Raw genomic sequence first — 18574 nt, forward strand, 5'->3', positions numbered from 1 at the left:
GCGGGTGGACAGAAGCTCCGGGCACCTGCCCCGGGCTGTCACCGGGGCTGACCCATCCCAGGCTCAGCCCCTTGCTCTGTTCTGCGCTGGGACCAGGCAGAGCTGTGCTGGGGTCTCGGCCCCAACGTCCTGTGTGACCCCCCACCCCAGCCATGCTGGCCTTCCTGGGGCCGTTTCTGTGGCTGTCAGGTGTCTGGCACCTGCACACACCTGTGCCTGAGGCCAGGAGGTTTGTGATGGGTGAGAGGGGCCTCAGCTCTGCTCTCACCAGCTCCTGGGTTCACATGGGGCCCCTGGAGTCCAGGTGTGGAGCCTGGGATTGTTCCAAAGCTTCCAACCCCCACGCGACCCCAAGCCACAGGAAGCAAAGCTGAGCCTGGGGTGGGGTGGGCGGGGCTCCGTGAGGGGGGCTGCGGGCTGGGTGGGTCCCTGTGGGGGTGGGGCCCTGAGGTGCGGTGTCGCAGCCACAGACGTGTCACAGTGCACAGCACACAGCACAGCCTGTATTGCACACCCAGTCGTTCCACAGCTTAGCAGCGCACACCTGCCTGCCTAGAGCAGGTCGTAGAAGTAGTCCAGACCCTGACCCAGCTCCCAGATGGAGACCCCGACGCCCAGCTCCCTGGCCAGCTCCAGCCGCACCTGCAGAGACTGTGGGCAGACAGAGGTGAGGGATGGCGGCCTAGACTCCAGGGCCGCGGGGTGCATTCCCACTGCCCCACGGAGGGCGAGGGTCCCCGGTGGGCACCACGGCACTCACCTGCAGGGTGGGGTAGAAGACGACGTGCCTCCCGCCTCGGCTCCTGGAAGACAGAAGGACCCACGGCTGCCCTGTGCCTCCGCCCGCCCAGGCCCCCCTGCAGTGCCTCTGCCCAGCCGCCGCCCCCTCGCCCACGTCCCACTCACTTCTTGTACTCGAAGGCGTGCTCTGCGGCCTGGCTGTCCCACACCAGCCGCGGCTTGTGGTCCTTCAGGGTCTGGATGTACCTGGGAGGGGCCGAGGCGAGGCTGTGGGTGCGGCCATCGGCAGGAACTGGAGCCACAGTCTCCCCAGGCCCTACCTCGCACCCCCAGAGGCAGAACCTCGGGAGAAGTCACCCCGAGTCCTCCCGATAATGGCCCGACCGAGGGTGGCCGCTGGACACACTCTCCTCAGAGCCCAGTGAGAGCGGTCAGCTGGAGAGACCAGGCTGCTCGGGCCCTGCCGCGGGCCCAGGTGTGGGGGCGGCAGTTTCCAGCCGCCAGAGGCTGGACCCCTGCCGTGGACCCCGCAGCCCCATTCAGCTCCAGGGGCCTGATTTCAGAGTCCCCAGGTGCTGGCCAGGGCTGAGGCTTCCAGAGGTTTGTGGGGGACCCAAGCCCTCACCCGTCTCACTGAACGTGTGAGACCAGTGTCGGGGGCCGTGGAGTCGGCAGCGTGGACAGGTGGCTTGGTGGGCGGCCAGGACCAGCCAGGACTGACACCTGCAGCACAGAGCCGGTCCCCTCACTGTGGGGACCCCGGGGTGCAGGACCTCAGGCTCCAGAACAGGGAGGGCCTTTGTCCTGAGCCAGGCGGCAGCGCCCCACCCCCGGGCCTCTTCCAGACCAGAGCGGCGGACACCTTGTCCAGCAACGCCCGAGGGCAGCACGGCCTGCGGGAAGCCCTGGCTCGGGGCCGCTCTGCGGCATCAGGGCCTCCCAGCCCCCGACAAGGCACAGGCGGGCAAGCGACAGCACCAGCTTCCTGCGCCAAGCGGCCCTGCCCCCACGTGCCCGTCATGAGCCAGCCTGCGGCTGCTGCACCGACATCCCTGGCCCAGGAACGTCCCAGTGGGCACGTGCAGACCCGGCCAGCCAGGACGCTGGGGGGTCCGGGAGAGCTGGGGAAGGGGCAGCAGTGGGGCCCAGTGCTGGAAGGGCTAGTGCAGGACAAGGGCACCCCGCTGCCCAGCACCAAGACCGGCGCTGCACGGGGCCCGGAGTGTGAGCTGCGGCTTGTCACTGGCCACGCACGGCCCCACGTCCACCGTCAGTGACCATGCACGGCCCCACGTCCACCGTCAGTGACCACGCACGGCCCCGTGTCCACGCACGGCCCCACGTCCACCGTCAGTGACCACGCACGGCCCCACGTCCACCGTCAGTGACCACACACGGCCCCACGACCACCCTGTCAGTGACCATGCACGGCCTCGTGTCCACCCTGTCGGTGACCACACACGGCCCCATATCCACTGTCAGTGACCACACATGGCCCCACGTCCACCCTGTCAGTGACCACACACGGCTCTATGTCCACTGTCAGTGACCATGCACAGACCCATGTCTACCCTGTGGGTGACCATGCACGACTCCACATCCACCCTTGTCAGCGACCACACACAGCCCCACATCTACCCTGTGAGTGACCACGCACGGCCCCGTGTCCACCCTGTCAGTGACCACGCATGGTTCTGTGGCAGTTTCTGCTTAGGCTGCAGCCACCGAGGTGCCACAGCCCTGCTCTCTCTCTGCGCCCATCCCAGACCTTCCTGGTCCCTTCCACAAGCCCCTGCAGACCAGACCCTGCCACAGGTGCCCAGGGGACAGCCCTGGCCCAGCGCCGGCTCTGACCACCTGAAGGTGCTGGGCAGATCTGATGACCGCTAATGGCTCTGTGAGAGGAACCTGAGCCTTGCAGGGTGGGGGCAGATGACCCCGGCCCCGTGGGGAGCTCTGGCCACACGCACACTCAGGCTTCCTCCCGGGCGTGTATCGCCTCCTCAGAATCCGCTGCCTCCTGGAGCTGAGGCTTGGGTGTCAGCCAGGACTCCCATGGGTGCCGGGTCCCTCGCTGGGGGCAGACACAACCAGAGTGCAGACCCCATGGACTGCTCACCACACACGGGCCCTGGGCTGGGCGGGGCGAGCCTGCTCCCGGAATTTGGGAAGGGACCCTGGCGGGGCTCCTGCTCACCCTTCCTCCAGGCCCCACACAGGAACATGGTGAGGGCGGGCAGTCTGCAGGAGGCCACGGGATAGACGACGCCCAGCGGAGCAGGGGCGGCCGCCCAGACTGGTGCTTTCCCGCCCAGCAGCACCCCCAACTCCAGGCACACAAGGCCTGGGCCTGGACCCCTCCCCTAGGGCCTGAGCACGACCCTGGGGAGCAGCAAGGGCCGCACGTGCCTCCATGGGAGCAGGGGCTGCTGGGAGGAAGCTGCCAGCAGGGCGCCCCAGGCAGCCAGAGGGGCACTCGGGCACGGGGCTCCCTGCCAATAACCGAGCACACCCTCCCCTAGAACTGCAGGTGCGGCCGGCACTCGGCACAGGCAGAGCTGGGGAGGGGGGTGCGGGGCGACTGCTGCTGCGGGTGATGAAGGCCCCCGGCGTTCAGGTCCACGAGCTGTGCCCTCCAGGAAGTGACCGTCCCGGAGCGCAAGGGCCAAGGAGTGCGTCAGAGAGACCAGAACAGAGACGCCAAGCACAGCGACCGCCGCAGAGCAGGGCTCCCGGCCCCCAGGGCTCTGGCGATCGCTGTGGGGACAGCAGCCTGAAGCTTCGTGGGACAAAGGCAGGAACCAGGGATGGGGCCTGGCCCAGGCTAAAAAGGCAGACAGGACACAGGAACCCAGGGGAGGTGGAGACGCCAGCCCTGAGCCACGCCCCGCAACCAGGCACACCAGCCGGGAGGGCCACCTGGACTGGCCTGGGGTGGGCGCTCTCCCAGCAGCCTGAACCATGCCCCGCAACCAGGCACACCAGCCGGGAGGGCCACCTGGACTGGCTGGACTTGCCTGCGGTGGGCGCTCTCCCAGCAGCCTGAGCCACGCCCCACAACCAGGCACACCAGCCGGGAGGGCCACCTGGACTGGCCTGCGGTGGGCGCTCTCCCAGCAGAAGCCACTGCTGCCGAGCTGGCCTGAGCACCCGGGTTCAGGATGCCCTGGGACGGCAGCGGGCGGGCGTCCTGAGAGCCCGGAAGCAGGGGCCCTCGCCTGGCAGCCGAGCCACGTGGCGGCTCTGGAGGACGTGGCCTGAGGCCAGTGTCAGATGCCGCACGTGGGGCGCTGGTGGCAGCAGATGGCCACCTCGACCCTTGCTCTGCTCAAATGGTCTCCTGAAGAGCAGGGCTGGGCCAGAGCAGAGCCCAGATATTCTACGGCATCTCGACCCACGTGCAGAGCCAGCGTGGACGGAGCCAGGCGGGGTAGGAGGTGGCGCCGGGATCTCAGCAGGGAGAGGTGTGAAGAGCCCTCCCTCACTCCAGGCCGACAGGGATGGAGGAAACGTGGGGCGGGCGGGGTGACGGCCACACACCTGCGCCTCACCCGCGCCAAGGGGCAGTGCTGTGCCTTGTCAGAGCTTTTTCCCAGGGGACAGAGGCAGTCACCAGATAGGAACAGTGCAGGGCACCTGAGGCCACCACCTGTGCCCCCTGGACCAACCAGGAGTGAGCTCAAGGACCAGGGCCGGAGGCTCCCACACGCTTCCTGGCTCTGTCCCACCAGTGACAGGTGCCACTGCCCACTAGGAAAGACCTTGGGTCCTGGGGCAGCCAGCAGGCGCCACCTGCAGGTACACTGGAGAGGGGGAGTGAGCAGGGGGCCCAGAGCGTGTGCGGGGTCAGCTGCACCAGGGACCAGCATGGCCACTCCGAGCCCCGGCTGCTCCTGTCAGGGTGAAATGCCTAGGATGACCTGAGGTCCCAGGCACACCTGGAGTATGTGGTCCCCTTCCCTGTGGGGCACCGTGGGAGGAGTCCCGTGGCTGCACAGGCGGGGGCCACAAGGCAGGATGAACACAGCTCTCTCTGGAACCTGGGACTTGCACCTTTGGGCAGAGCAGTGGGACAAAGCCGGCCCACGGGGATTCAGACAAGATACACTCGTGTCCACCTTGAAGGCGCCAGCGAGGGGAACCCTTCAAAGCACAGGTGAGCAGGGACCGGGACACAAGGCAGAAAATGCTCTGGACAGGACAGCAGAAACACCACATCCCACGGAGGCAGGACGGACCAAGGGACCGTGCCGGGGGAGGACGGAGACAAGGCCAGGGCCCGCGGCCCCAGGCGGACGACACACAGCGGCTTCGTGAGGAGCACAGCCCTCTAGAAGACGCTGTCCCTTCAGTTCTGTCCCTGGCCAGGAGGCAGCCAGGGCCAGGGGCTGCCAGCGGCAGGAGAGGAGGCAGCTGCAGGCCCGGCCCATCGGAAAGGCTGGGCAACGGGGGCACTCCGGGGAGGCCGGGCCGGGGAGGCAGAGCCGGGAGGGTGGGCGGGGCGCAGGCCAAGGAGGCAGGCTGATGAGTGTGCAGGCCCGGCAAACGCCTGGCTGGTGCTGCAAACAGAGTTCTGCAGGGCTGGAGCCCCTCTGGTGAGACCCAGGCCCCTCGCCCAGCCATCTCCATAGCAGGAGGTAAGGAGGCCAGGTCAAGGACAGTGTCGGCCCCAGCAGTGCCAGCAGGGCCACAGATACACTGCAGAGACCAGTGCCTCCCACGGGGGCCTCCACAGAGGGCTGGGGCCATGTGTCCCCAACAGCCCCTGGGTTGGGGCACTGCCGAGAGCTGCCTCTCTGGCCTCCTCGGCGTCTCCTCCCCCCAGCCATCTCTCCTCTGGAGGGGGCCCTGCTGAGGCCTGGGCAGAGCCTCTGGGCAGGAGGGACGTCTGGGCCCACCAGGGCAGTGGGGCAGCCACAGGTGTCCACAGATCAGCACCCAGTCCCACGTGCGAGGGACACGCATCCCAGGAATGGAGGGAGCCAGGTCAGGCCTGATGCAGTCCCTTCCGGGATGTTCCCCACTGCCCAGACTGCGTTAGAGACGGGCCGTGACCTGGGGAACCCTGCCCACGGTCACGGTCACGACCAGTGAACACTGCTTCGCAGAGCCCCCTCGGGCAGGCACAGATGGCTGGCCTGGCTGGCACAGGCTGAACACAGCGCGGCCACTGGCCTGAGTGAGCCGGCGGCTTTCTGCACCACAGGGCTCCGGCTCTGCCTGCGCTGAGCAGATGGCGAGGTGGCTGACCGCGCTCAACCCTGGATGGGCCCAGGCTCCAGTGCTGGAGGCCGAGAGGGACGGCAGATAGCCCTGGGAGAGGCTGGCTGGCCAGGCCACCAGGGCAACTTCATTCTGAAAGCTGGGGGGGGGGGGGCTGTGGGTGTCCGAGGGAGGGGAGGAAGGGGGGGGGAGGGAAGCGGGAGGGGGGAGAACGAACAGAACACAGTATCACCAACCAAAGGAGGGCCAGGAGCACCGCTGACCAGCGAGGGACCTGGACATGCACCTGTCACCCCCCCACGGCACCCATGAGACCCCTCACCTCTGACCCTGGGGAGGCAGGAACAGGAACCTCCCTCTTCCAGCACCGGAAGTCAGCGCGGGCTTCTGCGCCTCGGGCAAGCGGACCCAGGTTTGGGGGTCGGTCTCCCTCCCTCACGTGTGCTTGGCTCCTTGCCCCATCGCCACCACTTACACACTGGGGCCAATGCTGCTGCCCGCCAAGCTGCCCAAGAGGCCGCTGTACCACTAACCTGGACCAAACGTACGCACCCGTAGCCGAGGCAGTGCCACGGAGCTCTGGGCTCGCACGAGCAGGGCACTGGACTCTTCCCGCTCGTGAGACCCCAACAAGGAGAACCCAGCTGCAGAGAGGCCTTGGGGGCCGAGGGACTTGGTTACCACAGTGAGCGGACAGTGCCCTGCGCTTGCCTCACAGGGCCAGGCTCAAGACCGCTAGTCTGGGCCAGCTCTGGGTGCAGGCTGTGCAGGGAGAAGCCCTGTCTGGGACCCTAGGGCTCCAGTCAGCCCCTGGGTTGCCTGTAGGCACTTGGGACCCTCACCCATCCTCAGGCCAAGCCCTCTCTAGGCAGGGGGATGCAGCTGATGCTGGGGCCTCCCAGGTCTCCGAGACCCTCTCTGTGGGGCCCTCACGTCCAGGTGTGGGATCCGGCCACACCCCAGCAGGACCCTCGGAGCTCCCTCCGCGCTCCTGGGGTCCCAGGGGGCAGCTGTGGCCCTCGAGGGAGACGCTGGAGAGAAAAGCAGATCCGGCACCAACACAAGCGAGGGGAGGGGCAGGCGTGCGGTGCGGGCGCGGCCGCGCGGGCGACACCGGCACCCATGGTGCTGCGAAGCTGAGCCCCACTGCGGTGCTGCCGACCCAGCCCTGTTAATGCACCTGGGGAGGCAGCGGAAGACGGCCCAGTGCTGGGTCCCTGCTACCACCCTGCTGGAGACCGGGACGAAGCTCCTGGCTCCTGCCTGGCCCAGCCCTGCCCATTGCAACCATCTGGGGAGTGAATCAGTGGACGGAAGACGACTCTCTCTTTCTCTGTATAAATGCCTTTCAAATAAATATTAAAAAAAAAAAAATGGGAAAGAGAGCAAGCAGTTCTAACCTCACGCGCCTCGGGGGACAGTGGGTTGGTGGGGGCGGACGTCCCTGGGCCATCGGGATGAACATTCTAAGGACCTCTGGCCTGGGGGCGAGTGCATGGCCCCGGGCGCAGCTCCTCCTCCCCTCAGACATTCAGGGAGCATGGCCCACTCAAGGAGGGAAAGCCAGCATGGCTCTGAGCCAGGGCCATCCTGCGAGGACTCTGGCGGCTGTGGGCGCCTTCCCTGTCATCCCCATGTGTCCCCTCGGTCCCTGTGGCTGCAGGACTAGCCACAGTGGCACAGAACACAGCGGGTGCATGCCCCTGCTGTGCCCTTGAGGGAGGAGACACAGCCTTGCTGTCAGCACTTCCTGCTCAGCTCTGCGGCCACAGGAGTGGACACGTGAGTCTCCGGCCTCATGGGAGGCCACTCTGCTGAGCTGGCGTCTGCGCTGCTGTCCTGACCGAGGTGAGGCGGTGGGCAGTGCCCACTGCAGTCAGACAGGGCAGAGCTGCTGGCCACCCAGTGAGCTCCACTCTGCCCACTGCTCCCTCCTGTGGGTCTGGGTCCAGGCCTGAACCTCCTGGGCCCAGGGCCCTCCCCTGCACCCCTGGCAAGGAGCTGATGGGAGAGGAGGGCCGGCTGGGAGGTGAGGCGGGACAGCAGTGGCTCCCCTCCCTGGCTGGGGGCATCCAGAATCCTATCAGGGCAGGGCTGTGGAGGAGGCCTGAGGCGGCCCATGTGGTCACCTGCACGTTCATACACGCATGAACACACGGTGCACAGGTCCGTGCAGCCAGATTCACGCATGCCTTCATCGTCACAACTCCCTGACCCCCAGCCCCAGCCCCTCCTCAGAACAGATGAGCACTGAGCACCCGGGGGTGGGCCGGCCAAGCCGTGCGCTGTGCGGCTGACCTGGGGAGGGGGCGGAGGCTTCAACAACTGAACTTCAGCTGCTGCGCGGCCGTGTTCCCCGCATCACAGCTCCTCCCCCCATGGCGGGTGCCGGGGCTGAGCCGTGTCCCCCAGACCCCAGGACAGGGCTGGGGAACGTATGAGACCATTTCTTCTGGCCCCAAAGAGGCAACAGCAAGCAGGACTCGCGATCCAATCAATCTGCAGCGGATGCTAACAGTGCCCAAGGGCTCCTGGCGGGACAAGGGTGCCCCACTCCGCCCTAGTGTCTTCACACGCATCGCACTTGGAGGCAGCAGCCACGGAGGTGACTAAGGTGAAAGGAGGCCATGGGGCCCTGACCACATAGCCAGGGAGCCTCTGAGAAGAATGAGCACGTGGACATCCAGGGGTGACCCCGTGAGCACCTGCTGCCCGGACGGAGGTCCCGGGAGCAGCCAGTCCCGCACACCTGGACGTGGCCTCCAGCTCTCAGCCCCCCAGGACGCGTGACGTGGCCGCCTGCCCGAGCCCATGCATGGATGGTAACTCGAAGGCAGACTTCCAAAGGCCGACGGGGGCGCCTGGCTCTGGGCTGGGAAATGCTCCCTCTGCGGCAGGAGGAAGCGTCCTCCGCGCTGTGCCGGCATCAGCAGGCGCGTGGCCAGGCATCCTGCGGACAACAGCCCCGTCCACCCCCCTGAGCCAGGCACCATTTCAGGGACGTGGGAGGGGGCAGCAGGGGGACCTTCCCGAGATCCCAGGAGAGAGAATGGCTGTGGAAGGGGGGTGCAGCAGAGGGCTGAGCAGTGCTGACTGGGGCAGACGGGCACCCAGCACCTCACTGTGTGCTGCAGGGTCCTGGGCTGAACACCCAGAGACTGACCCGGCCTCCATCTCAGCACCCGCTGCCCCAGAGGTGCAGGGACACTGGGGGCCCTGGGGTGGAAGGGAGGGGCCTGCGGGCAGCCCCACCAGGTCTCCCAGCGCGGCACCACAGCTGCTAGCTGACTCCCTGACCCACTGGGCAACGGCAGCCAGGAGCCTCGGGCCACTGCAGCCCCGTGTGCCACGCACGCCACCTCCCCCGGTCCTCCTCAGCCAGCAGACCGCCCCCCGTCCCCGCCCACATCAGGCCCAGGCTCAGTGACACAGCACACCCAGCACCAGGGCCCAGAAGACGGGCAGGCGGCCCATGCCTGTGCTGGACCCCAGACCCCAGGGCCAGTCGTGCACACAGAGGACTGTGGACATGGAGTGGGAGAAAGTCTGCCCCATGGCCAGCCCTCCCTCTGTCCCCTGACCTCAGAGCATGGCTGGCCCGACGTGAGGGCAGTCTCGGCCGTGAGGGGTCCCTCAGACCAGGCAGGAGAGCTGCCCAGCACATTCCTCACCTGACGCCCCAGCTCCCCCCCTGCAGGGAGACACCACGGTGGGGCCAGCACAGGCCACCACCAGCGACCTGGGGCAGGTGGCCGAGCCTCAGCTCACCGCCCTGACAACGGGCGCAGCGGCCCTCACAGACAGCAGGCCTGGGGGACCCCCCGAGGTTCCCACAAAGCTGAGCTAAGTGAGTAGCCCCAGGGTCCCAGACTCTGAAGACCACCCCACGAAGAGCACCAGGCTCTCAGGGAAACGGTGGCTCAAGCTGCTCCCAGGAGGCGGGACACAACCGCACCCAGAGCAAGACACGAAGACTCAGAGGAAGCCAAACGCCCAGCGCCGAGCCCGGCAAACTCGCGACGGCTGGCGCCCGTTCCCAGGGTGACAGCCCCACAGGCCACACCACAGGACCCCAGAGGAGGAGAAAAACAGAGGAAGGAATAGAAAATCACGTGCGGGGCCAGCACTGTGGCACAGCGAGTTAAGCTGCTGCCTGCAAAGCCAGATCCCCTAGGAGCGCCGGTTCAAGTCCCAGCCGTTCCGCTCCAATCCAGCTCCCGGGAACGCGCCTCAGATGTGGAAGGGCCCCGAGACGCCCCATCTGCAGGGGCAGGCAGTGGACAAGAGCGCAAGTCCTTCCGTGCGTCACCCACGTGCTGGACCCAGCCCCGGCCATCGCAGCCTTGTGGGGCGGGAATTAGTGGATGGAAGATTCCTCCCTCCCCGCCCCCCAACTCCCTCTCCCTCTGTAATTCTGCCTGTCAAGCACCTAACTCTTAAAACAAAACGCAGAGGAAAGCAGGCGACAGCACAGCCCGTGGGAAGACGGGCGGCAGCGCCGTGCAGCGCGAGCCCTGCAGGAGCCTCAGAGGCCCAGGCACAAGGCGAGCGCCGCCCGGCGAAGCAGGGCCACGTGGCCGGGCGGGGCGGCCGGAGGACAAGGAGCCCTGGGCCAGTGCAGGGGACAGCAACACCGTGAGCCCCTCGTCCAGTGCTCGTCTCCGACCCTGAGGTTCAGAGCCTGGCGGAACCTGGACGCCCCCACCCCACCCCGCTTTTCCGGAGCGCGCCAGCCCAAGCGCGGCGAGGCCAGCCCTGCGCTCACCTGGGCCCAGTGACGGGCTCGCGGGCGTCCTTCGAGGCCGCGTAGTCCATGCCGTAGAAGTTGAGCCCCAGAAGGATCTTGCTGCGCCACATGGACTTGGGGTCCAGAACCTGGACACAGGCTCGAACCCAGGACAGGGGGGCATTGGGGCCAGGCCTGCAGGAGCGACAAGGAGTGGATTTCGGCTGCAGGCAGGGAGCCCCGCACCTGACCCCGGTCCCTGAGGTTGTCACCTCAGGGGGCACTTCTCCCCAGAGACCAGGCAGCCAGCAGGGGGGCCGGGCACCTCCCGCTGCACCTGGGCTAAGGTGCTCACTGAGTAGCCTCCCCCTCCCTGGAGCACAGGCCAGGCCCGGACACGGGGTGGGGAGGGGTCAGCACACCCTGGCCTTCCAGCCTCCTTCCTCCCGGACAACCGCCTGCGTGTTTCTCACAGCTCCCCCAGGTGGGCAGCCCCCCGCCCCTGCCCCCAGACCACCTCTCACAGGCAGAGGAGAGAGACACAGAGCCACAGCTTCCTCCAGAGGTGACCACCAGTGGCGAGCGGCAGGGCCCACAGCCGGGAGGGTGTCCGCCCGGGAGGCCAGGGCGCTGGCCAGAAGCTTCGTGGAGGCCCCGCACGTGCACTCACTGCTGCGACGTGGAGTAGTCGTAGGTCATGAGGCTGAAGCCGTCCATCACGGGGGCAAGCTGCTCGAACTCCTTGTGCGTGAACGTGCCCAGCCGGTCAGTCCTGCAGAGACCAGCAGACCACGTGGGCTCCTGGCGTGGCCCTCGGGCCTCTCCCGGGGCTGCCCCAGCTCCACTGCTGCCAGGGTCCAGCAGGATCCCAGGCCGCTGTGGGGGTCACCGGCCCACTCCCCCTCCCTGCCCTCCCCTCTGCGAGGGTCCTGGGTCACTTTTCCCCAGACAGTGCTGGCCGCGATTGCTCAGAGGCTGGGCACCGGTTTGGGGGCTGGCAGGGCTGCAGGCGGGCGGGGCAGAGGTGTCCCTCTCTGCTTGCCATGGAGGTGGCCTCTGCAGGCAGGGCTGGGAGCTGCACAGTGCAGCAGGACGATCCCAAAGGGGTGGGCAGGCGGGGGCCAGGCCAGAATCACCCAGGCCCCTGCTGCCCACGGGACACCGCTCCTCCCTGGGCTCTGCCTCGCAGCGGGAGCGCCTGTTCTTGCTCTCAGGGGACCCAGGAAGGCCCACCTGCTCTGCCCACAGCAGCCCTGATGCTCACTCACACCCCCAAGCGGGCCCTAAGCAGAACTCAGCTTGCCAGGGCCGCAGATGGGGCTAGGGAGCCCCGGGCCAGGGCCTCAGGTGTGGAAGGGCCCAGGATGCCCCTCCGCAGGGGCTCAGGCCATGCCAGAGACCTGCCGAGCACCCAGGGCCATGGGGCAGCTACACCAGCAGGGGCCTCCAGCAGGAGCAGACAGTGACCGTGGGCCCAGACCTTTCCCAGGAAGGCACGGCCATAGCAGGGAGCTCGAGGGACATGTCTGCACGGCAACCGTCCTGGCTGGGGTGGGGACAGCCACACTCCTAAGGCCACACACAGGACACAGACCCCAGCAGAAGGGAGATGGGCGCGTGGACGAGGACCCGGGGAGCCTCAGAAAGGCCTCCCAGCCCCAGGAGAAGCTTCCACCTGGCACAGGCCCACCTGTCCCGAGGTGAGACACTCAGTAGCCCGCACACATCCCTGGCTCCAACCAGTCCACATTGAGGGCTCCCCCGGCACAGCCTCAGGGAGCCTCTGGGGTGCTGGCGTAGGCCTGGCATCAGTGGGGAGACCAGCTGACAGCCCACCCACGTGACAGGGGAAGAGGCAGGAGGGTCTGGGGAGGCCTCGTCACCTGGTCAGATCCGTTCTGTGTGGCCAGAGGCCCACCTACAGGACACAGCCTGGACGGCGGCTGAGGCTGACGGGGCGGCCCCTTCCCCCTTCACTGTGCCCTCCAGGAGCCCACCACGCTGGGTCACCAACAGGGACGGCAGTGGCCACTGCCGCATCCATTTCCTGACAGCCGCTCAGCCGCCCCAGCTGGCTCATCTGGCTTGTGGTGGTGATCGGCCAGGCAAAGGCGGGAAGGACAAACGCCAGGCTTCGAAGGATGGGTCAGTGGGTGGGGGCCCCAGGTGCCAAAGATGGCGTCCCCGCCCCTGGGAAGCCGTGAACGAGCCCAGCACCTCCCTCAGGCACCTCGTCCTCGACTTAGACCCACCAGGCCCCCATCTCCTGGGACAGCCTGGGACAGTCCAGCGGCAGGTGGGGCACAAGGCTGCTGAGGTGGAGTCCCCACAGCAGGAGGCCACGGGACAGAGGGGCCTGGGCATGGATGGGGCACCAGGAGGAAGGGGCCGAGTTCCCAGGAACCAGGGCAGGCAGTCTGAGCCCCGCCACTCAGGGTAACTCTGCTGCGAGTGGGCACGTGTGCTCCGGGCAGGCTGGAGGCACCACACCACTTCCCCTCACCCGGGGAGCCCTACCCGCTGGCAGTTTCGGGCCCGGCTCCCACAGGCCCCTGCTGGGAACCAGCCAGGGTCCCCTCAGGCTCAACCTCTCTGGCGGCCCCGGCTCCTGGACAGGACACTTCCCTGTGCTATGCCCACATCCTGCCCCTCCCCCCACACCAGGACCCCAAGCCCACCTGCCCAGAGGTGCCTCGGGAGCCCCTGCCCCTCACGCGGCAGTCCCACCATGCCAGCTGCCGCCAGCTGCAAGTGGGAAACCAGACTGCGGGTGCGACTCAGGCCGCGCGGGCTCTCCCAGGGGAAGCTCGGCCAGACTCCCACCCGGGACGGCGGCGCCGGGCTTCAGCTCTCCTCAAAGCTTCATGCCACACGAGGAGTGCGGGGTGCGCGGCCCCGCCGTCCCCCAGCCTAGGGTCTCATCAGGCAGGGAGGGGCCTTGCTGGAGGGGTCGTAGGTGCGGCCCCTCAGCCTCAGGCCTCAAGTCCTGCCCAGACCCAGGGCTGTTTCTCACCTCCCTCCCATCCCAGGACTCCCGTCCCTGGGGGTCTCCAAGCTCCAGGGTTGGAAAGCCCTGAGAGAGCGAGGTGCACTGGAGGTGCAGTGGGGGCTGGGAGGGCTCTGAGCAGCCCCCCCCATTCTGGGAATGGAAGGAGCTGCCCTGGGGGGCCCAGGCCCCTCCTGCTGGGAGGGCAGCCTGGCGGCTCCACTCTGGAAGAGCTCCCCCTCCCCCACCCCCGGCTGGGAGCCCACAAGAGGGCTGCAGACGGACGTCCGACTGGGGCCAGGCCTGCTGCTCTCTGGGCAAACTCAGGCTCTGAGCCATGTCGGGCTTTGAGAGGCACCAGTGGGGACCCCAACTCCAGCTATGCTCTCTAGGCCAGGGGCCACAGGCCTGATCCCACCCACCCGCGCCTGCGGGCCTGAGGGGCCCCTGGGAAGTCTGAAGAGTCCTGTCTAGCGCTGGCTCAGGGTCCAGTGCTGTCTGCTGCCTCCGAGCTCGTGGACACCCCCTCCAGGGCATGGCCTGGCCCCGCCGTCAACCACGGCGCTTCCTCAGGCAGCTGCCTCTCTCACCTGGTCACGGTGCAGCAGGGGCTGCGAGGTGGGGAGGGGGACAGAGGGCGAGGGCTGAGGGCAGGGGTGTGTGGAGCCCTGAAGACCAAGGTGAAAGATCAGAGACTCCACCCCCAAGGGGCAGGCAGCGCAGCAGTGGGGAGAAATGGGACCCAGGAACGGCGGCGATAGGGAACCAGGCTCTGTGCGGCTGACGGGGCGCCTGCAGGGCACCGTGGCGGGTCAGGGCCTGGCAGTCCTGAACTGTGTCCGGCTGGGGACCAGTGCAGGAGGCAGCTCCAGCCAGAGCCCCTCCCCCAGGCCTGTGGACAGCATATTGTTACTGTCCCTCTGTCCCGGGGCCCTGTTCTTCCCTCGGCCTCGGCCTCTGTCAGGGCCAGCCCCCGGGGCAGGGGACAGGCAGCTGTGGGACCCCCTGCAGAGGGACAGGCAGCTCCCCCTGTACCCAGAGGCCTTTCTCAACTCCCACCTGTTTATAGTAAACATCACCATAGACGGGGTGTGTGTGTGTGTGTGTGTGTGTGTGTGCGCCCCGAGTTCTCCCGCGGAGGCCCTGACCCCCGTGTGCTAGGAGGTGGGGCCTTGGGCAGGTGACCAAGGTCAGAGGAGCTCCTGAGGGCGGAGCTCTCATGATGGGATTATCCTTGCAAGGAGACCAGGAAACCCACCACTGAGGACATCGGGAGGGGACACAGAGAGCGGACACAGAGAGAGAGGGGACACAGAGAGAGAGGGGACACAGAGAGAGAGAGAGGACACAGAGAGAGAGGGGACACACAGAGAGAGAGGGGACAGAGAGAGAGAGAGGACACAGAGAGAGAGAGGGGACACAGACGGGACACAGAGAGAGAGAAGATACAGAGAGGGGACAGAGAGAGGACACAGAGAGAGGGGACAGAGAAAGGACACAGATGGGACAGAGAGAGAGAGAAGATACAGAGAGGGGACAGAGAGAGGACACACAGAGAGAGAGAGGACAGAGAGAGAGGACACAGAGAGAGGGGACACAGAGAGAGGGGACAGAGAGAGGGGACAGAGAGAGGGGACACCTCTGCAGCCAGGAGGGGCCCTCACCGGAGGCCGACGCTGCAGGCACGCAGGTCTCAGGCTTCCGGCCTCGGGAACCGTGGGAACTAAGTGGCCACTGTTCCAGTGTCCCCGAATACGGGGCAGCTGCCTTCTACAGGTCCCTAGCCCCACCACTTTCAGGGGCTCCCTCCGCGCCGGCACACTTGGTTAGACCGCCTCCTGTGACCCTAACAGCTTCCATGGCCCCAGGTCAAGTCCTGGCTGCTCCACTTCAGTCCAGCTCTGCCAGCGCACCTGGGAAGGCTGCAGAAGACGGCCGAGCGCTTGGGCCCTGCACCCAGGTAGGGGCCCAGATGAAGCTCCTGGTTTTGAGCAGGTGCAGCCCGGCTGTTGCAGCCATCTGGGGAGTGAACCAGCGGATGGAAGACTTCTCTCTCTCCCTCTCTCTCTTTCTATAACTCTGCATTTCAAAGAATATATCTTAAAAAAAAAAAAAAAAGGGTGCCCTCCTATCTCAGCTGGGCACCAGAGGCTGGTGATGAAGCCCTGGACAGACTGGCCCCATGTGCGAGCACGGCCCAGTGGGGTTGCTGGGGTTCAGCCCCGCTCCACCACAGACAGGGCCTCGTTCGTGCCCAGCCCGCGAGCGCGGGTGCCCTGGCAGCGGAGGCTCGGGAGCGTCACTGTCCCTACTGGACGTGCAGCCTCCGTCCAGGTCCCTCCCCACCACCGCGTGGCCCAACCCACCCCAGGTGTGCCTGGCACAGCGGGCCGCGCCCACTGAGGCTCAGGCAGGTGTGGCCACCTGTGCAGGTGTGACTCCCACTAACCACAGAAAGTGGCACAGAAACCTGGGAACACCCCCACACCTCCTCCAAGGACGTGACCCACGCAGTCCCTGAGCTGAAGGACGGTCGTGCCCTCGGCGTGGGTGGCTCTGCGCCATGCCCCTCAGTGCGGCATGTGCACATGTGACAGACATGTGCCAGCCCAACAACCATAGGCCACAGGCCACGGGCACCGACTGGCCCCAGGCAGGGGCCGGCTTCATTTTTCAGAGTGTAACAGAGCAAAGAGGAGCTCGGCCAGTGCTACCAGGCAGGGGCAGCCCCAGCGAGTGAGGGCGGCGTGCTCCCAGCCTGACCCACGTCGCTCTAGCTCTGGACATCCCCCTGGGCTCCGCGCTTGAGGAAGCCGCCGCTGGGACTCCACCAGCCCCAGCCTGTGCCCCTGCCCCGACCCCTCCTGAGAACCTTGTGGTCGAGTATCTGAGACCCACGGGATCGGACAAGAGAGGGATCTGTGCAGTCAAGAGGCACAGAGGGGTGGGCGTTATAGTGCAGCGTGTAAAGCTGCCACCGGCAGTGCCGGCATCCCATATGGGCACCGGTTTGAGTCCCGGCTGCTCCACTTCCCTCCAGCTCTCTGCTGTGGCCTGGGAAAGCAGCGGAAGATGGCCCAAGTGCTCGGGCCCCTGCACCCACGTGGGAGACCCAGAAGAATCTCCTGGCTGCTGGCTTTGTTTCGTCCCAGCTCCGGCTGTTGTGGCTGGGGGGGAGCGAACCAGCGGATGGAAGACCTCTCTCTCTCTGCCTCTCTGTGGCTCTGCTTTCAATGGACATCACACAAGTCCAATCCACGGATGCGCTGTTTTTCTTAGATTTATTTATTTATTTGAAAGCAGAGCCACCAAGAGGCAGCAGGCCCCGCGGCACTGTGGTGCTGAGGCTGGGTGCCCTTCCCTGCTGCTGCTCACAGAACTCCCTCCCGGCTGCTGTTCTGCCCCCAACAGGGAGCCTCTGTGAGGTGCAGGGTGAACTAAGACGCCCCCTGCAGACAGACAGACACACTGCAGCCCCTCTGCAGCTTCTCTCCAACAAGGGTGGGAGGACAGACAGGAACGGGAGGGTTCAGCCCAGTGGGCAGGCAGAGCGCACACAGCAGCTTGCAGGCTGCCCCCCCACAGCTGCCCCCGCACCCTCCCGCAAGCAGCTCTGGAGCCACGCTAGCCACACCCCACCCACCCACAGACCCTGGGGGCTCGGGAAGCAAGGGTGTGCAGGCAGCTCGCACCCAGGCTCAGGGAGCCCCGGGGAGTGCCTGTGGCCCCCGGCCTTCTTCCCCACCTCCCGCGCCTGTCAGCTCAGGGAGGACTGCCCCACAGCAGCCCTGGTCACTTCGCAGGTAACCCTGGGACAGGTCAGACACTGTAAACGCTCGGGTCACAGCAGAATGGTGCCCCTGCGGGAGGACACAGGCCTGGGCCCTCTGCTGGCGACGCAGGCTCCCTGGGCTGCAGCACGCTGGCCTGGGCACGAGGAAAGCAGCTCAGCCCTTGCCCGGTCCCTCGCTTAGCTCAGGCCAGTGGCACAGCGGGGGAGGGCAGGGGCAGCAGTGCCCACAGGTCCCAGGGATGGAAGGGGCTCTCCCGGGGCCGTCTGTGGCAGGACCCCCAGTGCTCAGTGACAGGCAGGAGGAGGCGCATCCCTCCACAGTGCTGAGCAAAAACCACGGACAAATGAAATGCAAGCCCCCTCCGTGTATCACGCATGAACACGTATGTCTGAACACGTGGGAAAGCCCAGGCCACACAAGACGTGACCCTTGGCGCTCAGCTGCAGACCTGTGGTGCTGGGGGCTCGGGGCAGGTGGCCAGCCAGGCATGCACTGTCCCAGGGACGTGCGCTGGGTCAGCAGTGTGGGGAGCAACTGGGAGCAACTCGGACTAGACTAAGTTACTGGAATTAAGACTTATTCTATGCTTCTGCTCTCCCACAATATGGCACTGGGAGAGAAGAAAACAGTTTCTACACAGCTGCCTCCAGTTCAGCCAATAAACTGTAGAACTTGCTCCTGATTGGAGGAGAGCAGCGTACTCGGCGTGTGGGCAGCCGAGCACGGATTGGCAGAGGAGGACTATAAAGGAGGAGAGAGACGGCATGCACCAGGAACATCTAAGGGGAACATCTAAGGGGAACACCTGTGCAGCCCCCGAGAGAGCCGGCCGGCGGTGTGCCGCTCCCCTGCGGAAGTGGGGAATGTGGCCAGGGGGAACTGCCCTTCCACGGAGGTGGAAGGGACAGTAGCCAACCCGGGAAGAACCAGCAGCAAACCCGGGGAGGGCCGAGCAGACGAAAGAACAGCGCAGGGTCCAGTGTCGTTCCTCCACGAAGAGGGGGAGCGACATAATGGTGCCGTGACTCGGATATGAAGCCTAGGCAGGGTTTAGTGTCGTTCCTCCATGAAGAGGGGGAGCGACAAGCAGGCCCTCAGCTGCCC

At 66.5% G+C, this 18574-nt stretch overlaps 1 protein-coding gene across 6 annotated transcripts in view; it reads right to left on the reverse strand.

The window, feature by feature from the left end:
* Window positions 1-483: 483 nt before the first annotated feature.
* CHID1 (chitinase domain containing 1) overlaps window positions 484-18574 on the reverse strand; it is a 32524-nt gene continuing 14433 nt past the window's right edge. For 3 of the 6 annotated variants that reach the window (XM_070056504.1, XM_070056537.1, XM_070056573.1), the window contains 5 exons: window positions 11361-11462; window positions 10730-10885; window positions 907-987; window positions 761-803; window positions 484-651 (listed from right to left, as the gene is read on the reverse strand). In XM_070056504.1, coding sequence (XP_069912605.1) covers window positions 553-651; window positions 761-803; window positions 907-987; window positions 10730-10885; window positions 11361-11462 — 481 coding nt within the window. In that variant the 3' untranslated portion in view covers window positions 484-552. Of the gene's footprint in view, window positions 683-760; window positions 804-895; window positions 988-10729; window positions 10886-11360; window positions 11463-18574 lie in introns of all 6 variants that reach the window. The other 3 variants (XM_070056610.1, XM_070056639.1, XM_070056661.1) reach the window with 1 other exon arrangement.

The sequence above is a fragment of the Oryctolagus cuniculus genome, chromosome 1 (assembly GCF_964237555.1).
Source record: "Oryctolagus cuniculus chromosome 1, mOryCun1.1, whole genome shotgun sequence".
NCBI lineage: Eukaryota > Metazoa > Chordata > Mammalia > Lagomorpha > Leporidae > Oryctolagus > Oryctolagus cuniculus.